Source organism: Mugil cephalus, chromosome 2 (genome assembly GCF_022458985.1).
Source record: "Mugil cephalus isolate CIBA_MC_2020 chromosome 2, CIBA_Mcephalus_1.1, whole genome shotgun sequence".
NCBI lineage: Eukaryota > Metazoa > Chordata > Actinopteri > Mugiliformes > Mugilidae > Mugil > Mugil cephalus.
The window spans coordinates 18,331,125-18,348,091 of record NC_061771.1 but is presented as its reverse complement, the minus strand read 5'-3'; the positions used below and the strand labels follow the sequence as shown (position 1 = coordinate 18,348,091).

At 40.6% G+C, this 16,967-nt stretch overlaps 3 protein-coding genes across 3 annotated transcripts; all 3 read right to left on the bottom strand.

Annotated features, from left to right (window-relative positions):
- Positions 1-1,967: 1,967 nt before the first annotated feature.
- On the bottom strand, positions 1,968-4,921 carry med28 (mediator complex subunit 28). The gene is made up of 4 exons (XM_047578603.1): positions 4,708-4,921; positions 3,072-3,138; positions 2,866-2,978; positions 1,968-2,555 (listed from the first exon to the last, which is right to left on the bottom strand). Exons 1-4 carry the CDS (start codon positions 4,906-4,908, stop codon positions 2,352-2,354), a joined length of 585 nt encoding a protein of 194 aa, XP_047434559.1. The 5' UTR covers positions 4,909-4,921; the 3' UTR covers positions 1,968-2,351.
- Positions 4,922-5,577: 656 nt separating this feature from the next.
- On the bottom strand, positions 5,578-12,016 carry lap3 (leucine aminopeptidase 3). Its single transcript, XM_047578460.1, has 13 exons — positions 11,813-12,016; positions 11,472-11,587; positions 9,276-9,330; positions 9,092-9,197; positions 8,854-9,013; positions 8,609-8,773; positions 7,569-7,727; positions 6,928-7,052; positions 6,751-6,839; positions 6,563-6,665; positions 6,351-6,430; positions 6,137-6,249; positions 5,578-6,044 (listed from the first exon to the last, which is right to left on the bottom strand). The coding sequence occupies exons 1-13, from the start codon at positions 11,903-11,905 to the stop codon at positions 5,858-5,860; spliced, it is 1,551 nt and encodes a 516-aa protein (XP_047434416.1). The 5' UTR covers positions 11,906-12,016; the 3' UTR covers positions 5,578-5,857.
- A 560-nt stretch (positions 12,017-12,576) lies between these two features.
- clrn2 (clarin 2) lies at positions 12,577-16,206 on the bottom strand. The gene is made up of 3 exons (XM_047578876.1): positions 15,702-16,206; positions 14,531-14,710; positions 12,577-14,383 (listed from the first exon to the last, which is right to left on the bottom strand). The coding sequence occupies exons 1-3, from the start codon at positions 15,952-15,954 to the stop codon at positions 14,115-14,117; spliced, it is 702 nt and encodes a 233-aa protein (XP_047434832.1). The 5' UTR covers positions 15,955-16,206; the 3' UTR covers positions 12,577-14,114.
- Between the last annotated feature and the right edge of the window lie 761 nt (positions 16,207-16,967).

The window sequence follows — 16,967 nt, the reverse complement described above, 5'->3', positions numbered from 1 at the left end:
TCGCTGATTAAAACGCACAAACAAGGACATGCCTGCAAAGACGGTGCTCGGAGTGGCCAAGGCGTCCCAGAAGAAAGCGCAGTCTCCCTCTAGCTGTGGAAGACTGAGGAGGACGCACGGACTGTAGTAGTCAATGGAAACACACACGGTAACTCTGGGGGAACCACTGTCTGGACATATGGACGTATTATTATCATATATTTATAGAGTGAATTGCATTATAACGGGTCAATGTTGCTTCACGTTGGCCTAGTAATTAAACGTGACTGATTACTCTGACAAAAAGGATCAAATGAACAAAATTACAGCAACATTTCAACTGTATTATTATTTTATTTGGATTTCAGAAGTCTGTGGACTCTTAATGTTTCTATTTATACCGGATGACAATTTTTATAGCATTCCATTCCCATTTTTAATTAAAATTATTTTTTAATACTGTTTCTTTGCACTGTACAACCCGTGTTCTACATTCTATTCTATTCTATTCTATTCTATTCTATTCTATTCTATTCTATTCTATTCTATTCTATATTTTTTAATGTATTTTTTACTTCCCAAAAAATTGATTTGCATTCTCATGATTTGTCCCACAATTCTTACATGTCACCGCATACATTTTATTTCAGTCAAAACACTTTACACCTTTAATTTGGTTGTGTAAGATTTTGACTTTTAATTTACATAATTCCATAACACCCTGAATTAGAGGACGTTATTCAGGTTAACCTGGGTGGGAATAAAAGGTCCATTAATGGCCAGGATGTCTAGACTGGAGATGAGAATGGGGTGACTGCCTTTTGAGTGGTGTCTCAGAGATGTCCTCCTTTACTCCTCTTTTGAGCCACCTCTTGTCTCCAGTTAAAACGTGTGTGTGATTGTCCTCATCAGAGTCCTTTATGAATCTAATCTCATAATTTCAACATAGTTAGAGGAACAGCAAGACATGGACCAAAGCTTTTGTGCAGCACTGTACAGTTTTGACTTAGTTTGCTTCAGCATTTTATAACCTTGATCTGGAAACTGACAATACTAATATTTTCTCATAATTAGATGATGTATGATTGTGTCTTATAAATTTGACTTGTATAACAATTTATTCATTCTTTTTACAGTGTACCTTTCCCTCAGTGATTCCCCACAAGAAAAGGGCATGGACTAATCTAGAAGATACATAACTAGCTAACTCAGTCCACTAGACGTGATCTCAATTAGAGAGAGGGTTATTAGTGACCTAATAAATAATTCACAATCCAGGTTTCCTCGTGTATCGACCACAGACTCCTGCTTGGTGGAGAGCTTTGTCCCTGGAACCCATCTGTGAGGATTTTAGTCTGAATGTAATGTCAGTGAGCAGGCGAGAGCTGCGAAGCCGAACAGAACAAGTCTGTTATGGTGTGAAAACGCTGAATACATCAGGGACAGCAGGCTGTCAGGAGGCTCAGTCTTCAATCATCATTCCTCTGTCATGATTTAATGCGGGTGATGTTGGCAGGTAGTTTTTTTTTTTTTTTTAACCATAATGACGAGCTTAAGCTGTGATATTTTATGTAAATACAGCTGATATGTCTAAGTAATAACTTTGTAAGTACTCCAGCTACTACTGGAACAGTGAGTGATTAATAGGGCTTGGAATTGATTTAGTAGATTTGCATAAAATCAGAGGAATGAAGTGTCGAAACCTGAAGTAAAATCCTTGGCCATACAAATTAAATGGTGCAACTTGATAGCGTCAGTTTGATCTTTTCACTTTGAGACACCCTGTAAGCTTCATGTCCCACTGTTTGTAGCAGAGGTTCAGTCAGAGCCGAGATAACCCTCCTGACGTTATCAGAGGTCATCTTCTTAGGAGGTTTTATACATCTGTTTTCATGCTGAATAGTAATCATAGTAAAGGAATGCATGCTTCAATAAATCAGACATTGTTTTCAATAACATATATAAAATGTATAAGGCTCAAGTCCTGGTTCAAAATACACAAATTTTATTTTTACAGTAAAAAAGTGAGCAATGGAAATATTTACACAAATCAAAATACAGAAGAAATAATAAAACTATGCCATTATTTCCTGGCAGCAAACTGATCCTCAGCTGTGTCAGATATCAGCAGTGGGCAACACGTGAGGTTTTCAAATACACTTCTGTCCCACAAGTCTCTATTGTTCCTCCCATTTACTTCAAATAAACCCAGATGAATGCATTTCCTGTTTTAGCCTCCAACCAGCTGTGGCACACGCTCAGGTCAGAACATCAACCTTACAGATGTGAACACTGTTATGTGGAGAAACATTCTTAATTATTCAGCCTGGGCGTGGGGAAGTTTCTACTAACGTGACTGCACCTTTATTGTGTTAGTTTGGTTTTAAAGGAGCGGGGGGCAGACTCGCGGAGGCCTGCTCCAGAAAGGCCAGCGGTCCGGGAGGGGGAAGGTCTGACGGTTTGCGATGCTGAAGGCTCACGTCCTCCAGCACTTGTTGCCAGTGGTGCAGCTTGGTCAAGTGCTTCTGAACCAGCATTTCTTTCCTCTGCAGTTCATTACGCAACTCTGACACATCCTGAAGTGAGAAAAAAGAAACGTTCTTGAGAAGAGAGAAGGCATACTGGCAAATGGAGAGAAATAAATAATACATGAGTGGCCATGTTTAGGATTAGCCTTTACGGAGAATTCAAGGATCAGGAGTAGATTTTACACACAAATGTTAGGAAAACAACGGATAAGATGAGGAGTTTGGAGAAAACCATTCTCGGGTTGGTAGAGAACGACATTACTTTTCCAGTCATCATTAGCAATGGAAATGTCGATTTAAAGTGGGCGGTGCGAAGTGGTTTAGAGGTAGGCCTTGTATGGAAATCCGGCTACTTTACCTCTTTCACCACCTGCTCTGGTTTCTGCACAGAAAGCTGAAGCCTTTTCTGTAAAAAGAAGCACTCCGTTTGCCGAGCCACATCCAGGAACTTTTGTATGCACTGGTCCACCCCTGGAGTCATCAGACAGAAACTTTACATACAACATCAGAACACACACTGCAGCGTAAGACACAGGAGAAAATAACATACAGGGCTTTACTCACCAGTTCGTATCTCCTCCTGGTCCGTTCCATTAACATAGTCCTGGCTTACCAGGGATGCAAAACAAGCCTAAAGAATGAATGCACAAAAAGTCTTTAGCAAAGTAGATCTGCTGAAGAGTGTGGTTTAATATCTTACCAAATTATTAATGAATAAGGATAAAGAGATAAGTGAGCGAGTCTGATGTTGTTTAATTAGATGTTTCCAAGTGATGGACAATCAGCTTTGCAGCTTTAGTCAGAATCTACTCTTTGAGGGACGTACCAAATATATTTGTCTGTGATCTTGCATGGCACACAGTCTGTGAAACAATTACTTCCTCAGTGAGTAAATATATAATTTTTTGTGTCACGGTCCCTTGTCTAAAGAGTTACACGAAACCAAAGGTACTTATCAAAGTGAGAATTACAGATAGGCCCCATTAACAAACGTCATTCTTCTGGGAAAACTGTGCGGCTGCAGGGATTTAAACTCGCCACTGATGTTGGCTGTTCCTCATATTGGTTTTGCAGTTTATACAAGTACACACCTTGTTACTCAAACAGATTTTAGTGTCGTGCCTTTTTTAAAAAAATTCTTTTATCTGAACTGGTGATATTAAGTTATTAGTTGCTGTCTTTACACTGACACTTATAATCACATTGAGAGTAACTAACCTTAGATAAATGGCTCAATTGAAAGATATTAGAGACTAGTAACCACCAACACTTTCTCTCAGACTAGAAACATGGCAGCAGACTAATAACAAGTTGTACAAATCAGTGTCTGAAAAGCTGAACAAAGCTAAAATCTATGTGGACGTTTTTTCTGACTGAGTTCTTATAAAACTTATTATGTTTTATGTCCAGCAGATTCAACGCTCCACAGCGGCAACACCACCTTGTAACGTTAATCTAATGAGCTCATTTTATTTAGCACCCATTAAAGTAATTAAGTTGGATATGAATGGTGGAAAGCCAGTGTTCACATATTTGTTTGCATCCAGCAAACTTTGAAAACCAGAAACCAGAAATAATTGGACAGAGCCACTCCTACTGTGTATGTATGTATGTGCACACATACAAGTACAAGGAATTTCACTCTGGTCACTTTGCTCTCTTGTACAGAAAACACAAAACTTAAATAAGCATAAAACTTTACAACATAAATTAGACTTTAAGTAAGAAATAAATAAATGAAAAACAAAGGCCAAAAGCAGATTATATATATGATGTGGTACATTACTGTACATGTGACAAAATCTTATCTCATCTTTTTGTAATTGTGGGTCAAAGTGTTTTGTTATAATATTGTTTATCTTTGACATTGCCTGTGTCTTTTCTTGGTTTATTGTGACACTGTCTTCCTATGTCTGTTTTTGTAATTGTCTATTGTATGATTTGTAGTAGTGAGGTCTTCTGTGTAGTGTAAATACCTGCCTTGGGACTACGACTGAAATTTAGCATTTGTGCTAGGTCCAACGCATTTATACTGATGTCTAACACGTAATGTTGTTAATGTGCATTGCCCCAATTCAGTAAACTAACAAATGAAAAATAAACAGGCTGCAGTGCAGCAACACCAGTTTATGACGCCCGCTAAGGCAGCTAACAACAGTTAGCACGCACGGCTAATGGAAGCTAACACACCGCCTCCTACCTCGAAGGAAGCCTCCAGTTCATCCACCAGCGTGTTGTTTCCGTGGGGCCTGGCGGCGGCACCGGGGAAGCCAGGTTGACCCGGTCCACCGGGACCCCCGACATTAAGTGCACCGGGCGGTTGCTGGCCGGGAAACATCCCACTCATGGACGAGGCCATCTTGACTGAGGTGAGTGTTTCCTGTCTCCACAGTTCGCACATGCGCACATGGAGCACGATGATTCCCGTTGCATCCTGTAGCGACCAGTATGTGGACTCTTAATCCACATCTTGTTGTTGGGCTTGTTCAAGGTGTTTTTTTTTTTTGTTGTTGTTTTTTTTTTTTTTAAATAACACATCACGCAGTTATATTTAGATAAAGTTCCGGTTTCAACATTTTTGGGATCCCATAAATAACTATGGAGTTTACCCAACACATCTATCCAACACGTCATCTGGGAAAAAGGAAACATATGCCAGGTGCCAACTCCAATGCTGTGCAGAGGCAGTCCTAGATTTTGAGGGGCCCAGGGAAAACACGTTCATATCCTTCCCCAATACAAACTAGTGAAATTTATCTTGGGATAGATAGAAGAGGACCCCTAAAGAGGATTATGAAATATGTGACCGCATATTCTGTGTTTTTTTTTATTGCAGAATATGTCAAGAGGTTTCCATCTGCGAGCTCCTCTGCTCATTTTTTATCCATGGGGCCCAAAACAATGGCTTGGTTTGCTTGTGCTGATCCTGTGGAGAAAATCCATGCAGCCAGTCCAAGTTTCAAAGTCTTGTTCAAATTACAATAAACGAAGAGTGGACGATGTTAAAGCGGCATCTTATTGGATGTGAGTTTGGGACGAGACATTAAATTATCACACCATTACCCCAGCATTTATTAAATACGTTTTATTTACCAATTCATTTATGTAACATATAAATGACTAAGTATTAATAACTCACAACCAGTTTTTGGGACAGAAAGGGGAATTACACAAAGCCTAAAAACTTTACAGAATATTTATTTTTTATCTTTCTATTATCAGTTCTTCCAAGGAACTGTTCAAATATAGATGGACGTTGACCCTTGACGTATAGCTCTCCGTCGTTGTCATATTTGAATCTCACTAGAAGAGTTATTCCCAAGCGTCTGATCAGATTTTCTGTACATCTCTCAGTCACTGTGGGCCAGCCCGGCAGCAAACTCCACCAACGTACGTGTTGGTCGTCCGGACATGCCTTTCCTCAAGTAAGGAACTTCATCTTTGTTACTCATCACACCAGCAATGTCCAGATGAGCCCAGTGAGGAGCTGTGACAAACTCCCTCAGGAAAGCAGCTGCTGTGCAGGCACCACCAGAACTAGGGACAAATCAACAGACACCAGTCAGATACCAGGAATCAGAGCCTTGAAGAGACTCGAGGGTATGCTGCGTGGTTACAAAGCTACGTACCGGCTGTACTTGCCGATGTTGTTGAGGTCGGCCAGCTGGCTGTCAGTCACCTGTTGGGTGTAGTGCTGGAACAGAGGCATCCGCCACACTCTGTCACCTGTCACAACACTGGCCTACACATACACACACACACACACACACACACGCAATCACGCATATGTCAACAGAGGAGCTGGGAGGCTGAGACACTGTGTTTGTTGTGTATCGGCTGTACCTTGTGCAGCTGCTCCCAGAGCCAGTCAGAATTTGTAAATACTCCTGTTGCCGCCGAGCCGAGAGCTACATCCATTGCACCTTAAGAGACAGAAGAAGCAACCTTTCATCATATTGAAAATTAGCTTCATGATTGAAGATTCAACTAGAAAATTAAAAATCTACTAACGTGATGTAAATTTTATGTGAATGCATAAATAAATTACTTCCCACCTGTTAGCGTAGCAACATTGACAATGGCTTTGGGGTTGAAGGCGTGTCCATAACAGAGAGCATCAGCGAGGATCAGTCTGCCCTCTGCATCTGTGTTATCAACCTGAACATAGCATAACAATAAAACCTTTTCATCTATACAAGCACACTCTGGCAGCTGTTTGAACTCATCACCTTTCACCACCCACCTGAATAGTTTTTCCGTTCTTGGCCGTGACAACGTCGCCTGGTTTGGTCGCCTTTCCGCTGGGCATGTTCTCACACAGCGGGGCCAGACCTGAGTGTATTAGTTAGTCAGATGTGACGGCGCTCGTCTGTGCACCAAGCATGAAAGAAAACAAATGGTGTTGGATGAAGAAGCTCACCGATGATGTTGACCGGCAGCTTCAGAGCCGCTGCCGTGACGATGGCCGCGCACACGGTGGCGGCTCCGCCCATATCTGCTCTCATTGCGTCCATAGAAAGCGAGGGCTTCAGAGAAATACCTCCACTGCAGACACAGACAAGAGCGCCGCATTGTTTTAATAAAATGTTTCATTAGATGTTTATAATGGACACCAGCTGCATTTCCATTACCCCTTCGCTAAAAGCGATATTTCTGAAATTTCACTAAGCTACAATTGTTCTTTGTACGTGTTTCCATTGAAAAGTGTGTCACAAATTAACTGTTACTCTCATTTTGCAATATCCAGCAATCCACCAAAAAACTTGTCCCGCGAGACTTCACCTTGAGGAAATGGACTTCAAATTAACTGGTCACATGACCTCCTGCATCATCTCCGAGAACGTCGGTGATGGGGAAGTGCAGAAAAAGTGTTTCCATTGCACTTTTGCAATACACTCTTATATCAATATCTCTGAAATATCACCTCATAGGACATAAAAGTGTTCTTGCGAGTTTTTTTGAAATGTAGGTGTTTTCACTACCAGTTTTTTATCGCGATATTTAGGTTTCGTACATTTCTAGGGGTAATGGAAGTGCAGAAAGTGTGACGTCATCGTTTACCTGTCAAATGTGATGCCTTTGCCCACCAGCAGCAGCGGTTGCTGCTTACTTTCAGCTGAACCGTTGTAATGTAGCTCCAGGAAGACAGGGGGCTCCTCTGATCCTTTAGACACACTAAGGAAGGCTCCCATCTGCTGCTCCTCTATCCAAGCCTGGGATCTGCAAAAAAGATTTATTTATTTATTATTCAGTGATAAGTTAGTTAGTCACATTATGTGAGAGTGGGTCTAATAGTTTTCTGGTTTACGGGTAACTGCTGAGCAGATTCCCTCAGTGAACCCTGGCAGCCCGTGAATCTCTCGCCAGCTCACTACTTCTTCGAAAACATTTGATTGGTACTGACTAAAGCAGACTGGAACAGTTTTAGAGAAGCATTGGCACAGTCGTCTAGACATTCAAATTTAGTCCTTCTCAAAGTTGCTGAAATTCTTCCCGTTGCCCAGTGTTTACATGCTTCTTAATATACGACACATACTGACTAAGTGCCCTTATATCCAGATGATCAGTGTTAATCTTGTCATAATTATTACAAATGTGTATTTGTGAGATCACAGAGACCTTTCAACACCCAAGTTTTAATCAGCACATCCTCGAGTTTGAAGAAATTCCCTCAAGGTGTTGATCAGATACTACGTTCATACAAAGTTATGATGTTGGAGCAGAGGAGGGAATTAATTTTCCAGATAAATTACTATTAGTGATTCACTATAAATTAGAGCTAAATGTTCAAAAATGTTCAATTTATACATATTTCATGAAGGCAAGCTGTTCTAACACAAGAACATAGGTGTCTAACAAGGAAATAACATAGGTCACAGTTTGATCAAACGGGTGTCTCACAGCAACACGTTGTCAGACACACAGACACACACAGAACAAGTACACAAGGTAAAAATTAAAATACTTCATGTCTTAGTTTCACTTATTCCAGCTGACCAACAATACAAATGACAAATGTTTACACTGTGTGTATATATATATATAGCTTTCTGGCTAAATGAACAGCAGTGATGATGATTAACGATGAAGTAAGCACCAACCTCTTCTTAATTGTGACTCGCTCAGAGTGTGGAGCTAGTTTCTCTTCGATGGTGTTGGCAAAAGCAGTAGGAGTTATGTGATTGGCCGGAGCTTCCATGAGAAGTCGGGCCAGGTTTTGGCCTTCGCCATACATAACTCCTTTCTCCCAGCCCACTTTGTCAGCACTAAGAACACACAGAGAGAAACTGTTACTGCTCGTTGTACATCAACTTTAAACTTAATAACCTCCAGTTTGTTGCTCTACCTGCCGTGAAGCTGTGTCGTTACTTTGGTCTTCTTCTTGGATTTGAGTTGGTCGTACTGAAACAAACCCAGAGTGGCACCTTCTGCCGCCGCCTGGTTGTTTCCACAACCGTCCACCTCCACGTGTTTCACCTCCAGGTCCTGAAGTAGCCGGCAGCCGGCTGAACACGCAGAGAGAAATACACAAATTAGCCACAAATTAATATAAACCCACGTGAAAATAAAGGAACGTCCTTTACCCGACACTGCCTGCCTGATGTTCTCCTTGCTGGTGTCCCAGTTCTCCAGCCCACAAACACCAGCATTGTGTTTACCCAGCCCCACTACTGCCACACAGGGGAAGTCCTGGGGATGACACGGGGGAGGTCACTGTAAAGTCGTCACATGTGAGGGGCTTATGAAGCTAATGTCACACCTGGTTACCTTGTGAATCCCATAAAATATTCTGCTTTTTCCTTTTTTGAGCACAGGTCCAGATCTGGAGGAAACAAAACAAGAGTTTATCAGCAAAACAGTCGACAGAATGGCCACTGATCTGAAATAAGTTAGTCAGACACAGGGTACGTCTGGTATGGAGTAGTAACACACTTATTAGAATATTAACAACACAACAAACAACACTGTTTTAACTTTCTAAAAATGAATTTCAAACAGATGCAGAGATGGAAAACAGAAGGTGATGAAGAGAAGATGATCACAAAACTCCAGTAAAAGGAGAGTAACAGGATCTTGGCTGCAGATTGTTTGGTGTGTTTAGAGTGAAGAATGAACTCTGAAGAGGTGTTGATTCAACTGTGAATTGATGACAACAGGTAAATAGACTACATCAAATGTAACAATGATGAAATTTAGTTCTATGAAAAGGACTAAGTTAACAATATAAGCTAACCCTTTAGTCATGCAGCGTGTTGCTATAGCTGAGTTGCAGGACATGACTATACAATCAGCCACAACATTAAAACCATCAACCTGTGAGGTGAAAAACACTGGTGGTGCCATGTGTTGCCTAGCTACACTACGCTTATGCAACCAGGCAACCACATCATGTTAAAGAAAATGTGATACATCAGACCAGACCACCTTGTTCCATCACTCTGTTGTCCAGTTATGTCCAGTCCAAAAGTGGACTGGGGTCATCGTGGACACCCTGGTTGGTCTGCACCTCCTTACAAACCAAACTGTGAAACAGTGTGTGCTCTGACATCTTTTTACTAGAACCAGAGTTCTATATTTTTTTCAGATATTAAAGCTAAAGTAGCTTGTCCGTATGATCAGACCACAGGGGCCAGCCATTGATCTCCATGTCCATATATGAGCATTAACTGTCCACCACATTTTGGTTCACACCTTTTCCTTCTTTGCACCATTTCGGAAGCAGACCAGTAACACTATAGTTTGGAAGATGCTCTGATTCAATCTTCTAGGACCAGTTGTTCAAAGGTAATCTGATCGGATCTTGGTCATTGGATTGGATCAAATTTTGAAAATGGGCTGTTCAAAAGGGACAGAATGAATCTGAAATCGGATTAGATCATTTAATCCAATCCTAGGCTTAATCTGGATCAAACCTACAGTTTGTGTTGTTCAAAACTTTTCAGCTGGATTTGGAAAACTTTGATCCAAAAAAGCAGGGTTATCCTGATCCCAAAAGAGGATTTCAGGAGAAAAATGTAATAAAACTTTAAAACTGGTCACTTAGTGTATATACTTGTACTCATATTTTGCACTTGACTTGTTCAACTATTACAGTGATAAAGTAGATAAAGTAGACATAGGCTACCAATTAAGCCTTTCAGTATAGTAAAGTTAAAAAAAAAAAAAAAACATGTCCCCATGAAATAATCACCCCAAAAGATTTCAATAACAAACAAAAATAAATATATTATACATCTTGAAAATGCTGGTCTGTCCTTCTCAGATTAACGCAAAACATTCTTTATTTTGTTAACTATTGGACCCCCCCCCCATCTTAAATGTAAGATGATGTATTTTTTTATTATTATTTTGTTATGGCCCAAGGTCGTAAAAAATATATATAAATGGAAGTGGATGTTTATGTTGTTTTTGTGTTTTTGTGTCTTAAAATAAGAAACACAAAGTGACTCCATGTAGGCTCTTCTACCTAATCTTGAAAACTGTGTATCTGGATCAGGGGGATCCAATCCAATGTTGTTTTGAAAAAAAAAAACAGAATAAAACTAAGATGGATTAACTGATCCTGAAGAGAAAAAAAAAAGAGATTTCCATATTCGGATAATTTTGATCCAGATTACATTTAAAACTGGTCCCTTGGCATCAAATTTCTTCTTGTTAGAGCCGCTTGGATTCTTCCAGTTGTTCATTTGTCCTGCTTTTACCATCAACTAAACATTGATGTTTACTACTTCCTGCATACTATATATAATAAACACACCGACTGGAGTCAAGATTCAATTGACCAGTCATTGAGCATCATGTGATGGCTGATTGGTGTATGTACCCATTAAACAAACCAAAAAAATAAAAAAAATAAATGGTGTGTTTCTTGCAGGGCTGCTACTGAGTTAGGTTTGCATTGGAGAAGCTAATAAACTGAGGACTGTTTTCTGAAATCAACACTGTCAGTTTGCAGAGACTCACATTTTCAGCAGTTCTGACAGTTTTCCAGACAGAGTTTTATCAAAACCTTCTGCCGCCTCTGTCAGGAGAAGGCTGCCCTCCTCTCCCTCCTTCTCAAACACTCCCAGCACCAGACCCTGAAGACACACATGATGAACACAGCAGTCTGTTACGGAGGACACAAACGATGCAGAGAGGCTGAAACACTCAGAGACAAACACGCCCACACACTGATGCTCTCAAGAGCCAACACACAGCACAAACTCAGATGGATTAGACCCTCTGACACACAGTGCGAAGTGTGCATGAGTCACTGATGTAACTCAGTGTGTTGTTAGTCAGCCAATGTGAAGTCTACTCACTTTTCTCTCGTTCAGGTGAGTCTGAGAGGTGGAAAAAGACCTGCAGTGATTTGTCCTCGCCGCCGTCTGTACGGCTCTCCTCACGAGAAGCATTGTCACCGACTGGACATAAATGAAGACGAAATGAAACACTGCTTCGGTTGCTTAAAGGTCGCTTACCTCACATGTGCAAAAGGAAGGCAAACGACCTCAGTGCGTCGCGTTGTTATTTCGTCACAGACAGGCGACAAAGACGGGCCTTTGTCGCCACCTAGCGACAGATAGAAATACATGAAACCGCATGTTTAAAATAAATATTCTGCTAAATCGATTGATATTTACAAGGATGTAATTAATTCTTGGCAGATTTGGACTGCCACAGACAAGAGCCGGCTTTATACACAGGTTTAAGTAGAAATGCGCTTTATATCGTTTTTAATCTTTTGTTGAGGCAGCAGAAAAACAGCCAGTTGCTGAATCCCATAATAAAAGTCTCTACGTAAGAAGTTGATTTCTTCTTATTATTATCATCCTGTTTTACAGAACTAGGCCTCATGCTATTAAAATGGTGTACAAACTCTACAAATATAACACAACTATATATGCTGCACATAAAATATACTTAATGACCTGTACTAATTAACTCTATTTAAACCACACACATCAATGAAAGTCCAGTTAACTGACATCTGAGATCAAGTCAGCCTTATTTTGAATGTGTTGAAGAAGAACAAATCTACAGGGACTTATAAGGTCATGCAATTGAAAAATAAGCAGAGGGCATGTGTTTTTGTAACCAAATGTTTATTTGGTGTCTTATCTATGCAGCAAAGAGGAATTGGTTGGACTGAACCAAAGTTTCTCTGAATGGGAAGAAGCAGAAGAAAATCAGTAAGTAGTCATGCAGTTAACTCGGTGAAATGCACAAAAATCTTTTAATAGTGACCTGCATACAGACCTGTGTATATGTCATATCATAAAGGAAAAAAAACTTTCCCACTTATGCTGGGTTATGCATTAGTTTATTCACCTTGAAAAGATATTTAAATGGATCAAAGATAATCATGCAAAAATAAAAAATGAAACCAAAAGACTTAAGATGCTGCAGAAATGCCTTGTACCAAATACTTCAGACTTCATTCTGGTTTTACTTGGTCCAGTAGGTTGTAAAGTGACATTTTGAAGTGACATTCCATAAACATATTGGAAAAAACTCATTGCTCATATATTTACATAAGTTACTACATTGCAACTGATATACACTGCAGGAGGTTTAGTTTGGAGTGGAAGCTCAGAGGTCTTTCCAGTTTGTTCAGTCTTCTTTTGCCTCTGCAAATGTCAGACAACACAGAAACAGAAAACAAACATTTGGTTTTCATCTTGTCTCAGCATCTTCTGTCACTTGTGACAGTGTCTGAGGACTTAAGTTTGGTTTTGACTGGAGTAACCAAGAACGGAAGTTACAAGTCTGACCCGTCCACATTCTGTCTCTGTCAGGATGCAAAGCAGAAACTCCACTTTCTTGTCCTTTGCTGACGCACATCTGCAACTACTTGGCGTAACTTGAGAGTAAAATATCAGGAGGCAGCCTGACATTTTTGGACATTTTCACTGTGTCTCAGCCGTTCAAACAGAAAATCATGTGTGTTTTCTTTGCAGGGGTCCAGCCTCCATCTGGACTTGGACACGTAAATCTCTCTTCTTGTCTTCTTTGATTCATTATTTTCACTCCAAACTTTGTTTTTACATATTTGTGCCTGAAACCTATGATGTTATGCATTTAATGTATTTGTGCTTTACATTCTTGACATTGTCCTTCTCTTTCTTTATATTGTCCATTAGCATTGCTATTCCTTACTATTATATCTTTTACTATGCCGTTTTTTTGTTTGTTTGCTTGTTTGTTTGTTTCTCATCTTGAGTTTTGTCCCCTTCTTCAGATGATTTTTTTGTTTGTTTGTTTGAACCAAATGCTGTTGAGTAGACATCATGTGCATCAGAGTGTCCATTCAAATACTTATCTGACTGGACATTTAATCTGAAAGTGTTGGAAGCTCATAATTGGGCATGTGTCCTCTGTTTTGTGTTGATTTCATTAGTAATGTTCTCAAGAAACACTACTAGTTAGTAAGTGTCACTTAGTTACCTGAACTTCCTGCCCAGACTCGAGGACAGAAGCTCAGAGAGTCTGTGATTGAGCCTGCAATGAACCTTTAAGTGAACAAAGCCTAGAAAAGTCACTGGCACTATTTCGCTGTGTTTTCAGCCTTTGTGTTTGCCCAGTGTCAGACATCACTGATGGAAATTCTCCCCAACCAGTCTCTCAGTAAAGCAGGTCCACAGCAGAGACAGTGGGTGCTTCAGGTTTCTTGATCTCTGGTTTGGGCAGCTTGATCCGACTCATGGCGACCACTCCACAGACAGCAAAGTGAGTCGTGATGCTGCCCACGCCCAGCCAGAAAGACCAGTCCAGACTGTCGTCCAAGACAACGAGGACAAAGAGGTTCTCCCGATAGTTTGCCACCCGCTCGGACAGACCGTGGTGTCGGACTGCAGCCAGGAAACACAGAACGCCCAGCGTCCCGAAAAGAGCTGGAAACAGAGGAGGAGGGAAATCAGAGAGGCCAAATATTCTGGGAGAGGAATGAAAACCACACAAGAGGGACTGGAGGAAATACTGAGAGGACAAGTTATTAGATGCGTGCAGACGGAGACACACACACAGATGTCTCCACATACCAGCGATGAAGTTCCACAGATAGAGTCCCTTGTGCCCTTTAATGCTCTGGTAGGGAACCTTGCGTGCATTGTAAATGCAGAAAGAAAGACTGACCAACGCGAAGCCCACGGCCACCAGCAGGAAAAGAATCACCATCACGTGAAGCCCACCATTCAATGTCTTCACAAGCTTTGGAAAAACTATGGCAGGGCAGACAAAAAGAAGACACACTCAAGCAGCAGTCAGCAGTGTGAGCTTGACTGAGGTGGTAACTGAGGTCATGGATGGAGTTGTTCAATTCCGTCATTTATGGAATTGAACAACTTTACGTGAGGCATTTATCAGATGTGTAATCAAATGTGACAACCTTTAAGTCAAAAACCTTTAGCCTAAATACTAAAACTTTTAGCATATATTCCCCTGAATTTTGAAGGTATTGTGGAGAAAAGATTTAAGTGAGTTTGCACTAAGTTTGAGAGCACAATGTGGCAATACTTTCTGCATTGTACATACACCTCACAAAAACTAAAACTTAAACCTGTAAGAACAAACATTTTGTTTATTTGATAATAATAATGATGTATTAAGAAATAATGAAAATCCACCATGGGTTATGTCCAAATAAAAGGTTAGGGTTTCAACATCACCTCAACTTTCTTTAATAATGGCTAATAAATTATTATTATTATTATCATTATCTTGAAAACAGTTTAGTTGAGTGTTTCTGTTTCATACAACCGTCTTATCCTATATATTATACCTCTGTTTTCACTCCACTGTGTGATTTGAATGCAAAAATTAATCACTAGTTATATTCAAGACAACATTTTTTGGACACTTCCTATCCACAGAAAGGTATGAATATCCAAATTAGCACAAACTGCTGCTTCTACGTTGTAAATACATTTAACTAATAATGTTTGCAACATTTTTAATGCAATTTGTAGTGGAGTATTGCTAATTTTATTTCACTAAGGACCTGAATATTTCCTCCACCAACGTTATGGCTTAAAATAAACAAAAATGAAACGAAATTAGATTTCATCAGAGGATGTTGCAGTAAACTTTACATCCGCTCGCTTTGTTTGAAAGATATTTAGGCTATTGCATAATGGCTTTTCTTATTTTGGTCATGATTACACCCAAGGACTCCATTGCAGTCTGGTGAAGAGCGTGCAGGCTGTAACTTACTGTAGATTTTGGAGCGCCTGTTCCCCAGCCCGCAGTTCTTGGTCTTGCCCCCCTGGAACAAACCGTAGTAAATATCCCCGATGAACTGCTCCAGTTCAGGGTGAGACGCATTCACTAACTCCGCGCCAGTTTTGCACAAGATGCGTCCGGTAACCCACCGCTCCGTGGACAGTGCCACCACCAAGAGGACCACCGAGCCGACGCAGAGCACCGAGGCCACCGAGAATGTTATCCGTTTCCACAGAGAAGGCATCTTACGAGCCCATGGTGCCCCGAAGAAGGTAACACGAGGCCGGGTAGCGACCGCGGGGCACGCTCGGCGACCACCATGAGTTTATTCCACGGTTTAAAAAAGGAAAAATGATCATCATCGACCTAAAAAAGCGAGATGTTGCACGTTATGGCCGTGTGTGTCACAGGTTGGGAGAAACTGAACCTATGACGGTCAAAGGGATCCCTTACCGGGAGAAACTCTATCCCCGTCCCGGGCGCCTGGTTTCTGCTCCCTCTCTATCACACACACTTCTCTTTATTCGTGGGATGAATTAACCTTTGCAACGTGGCCTTTGAATGCAGAAATCTAATTGGTGACCTTAAAGAGGCATCTACAGTCGTAAAATCATGTAAGAGCGTTTAATGATGTCAGAATGACAAATGTGGTTAATCATGAAATCCTAAAGGTCAGCTTAGACCATTACGCTTTTTGACAGCTCCACTTATTAATGGCTGTTTATCTACATAGACTCTAACACTTCTTCAATAGTATGCCCCCATATATGTGAGCAGTCACATATAGGCTGCCTCTCTTATATTTAAGGACTTACATGAATCATAAACATTTAAAACACAATCTGAAACATACAATACAACAATATGAGTAATACGGCAATATGATGACATCTCACACTTCCACAAATTTAGGTGTAAATAATCAACATAATCAGCTCCTACATTTTGAAATTCATGTTGCAATATTGTAATCAGTAAATAACATTGACCATCTTGTGACAATACAATGTTCTGCTGGCAAACCTTTAGACCTGGCATTCATATGGATGTTACTTATACATATACCACCCACCTAGACCAGACCAGACACAAAACTGTTTAGGAACAACTCAAAAACACATGAAAAACAGCGTTGACATGGCCTCCAAATGTACTAGATCCCAAACTGATCAAGTATCTGTGGAATGATCCACAGGGCCCCCTCCCCTCAACTCATAGGACCCAAAGGCCCCCACTAACAACATCCTGTTACCAGAT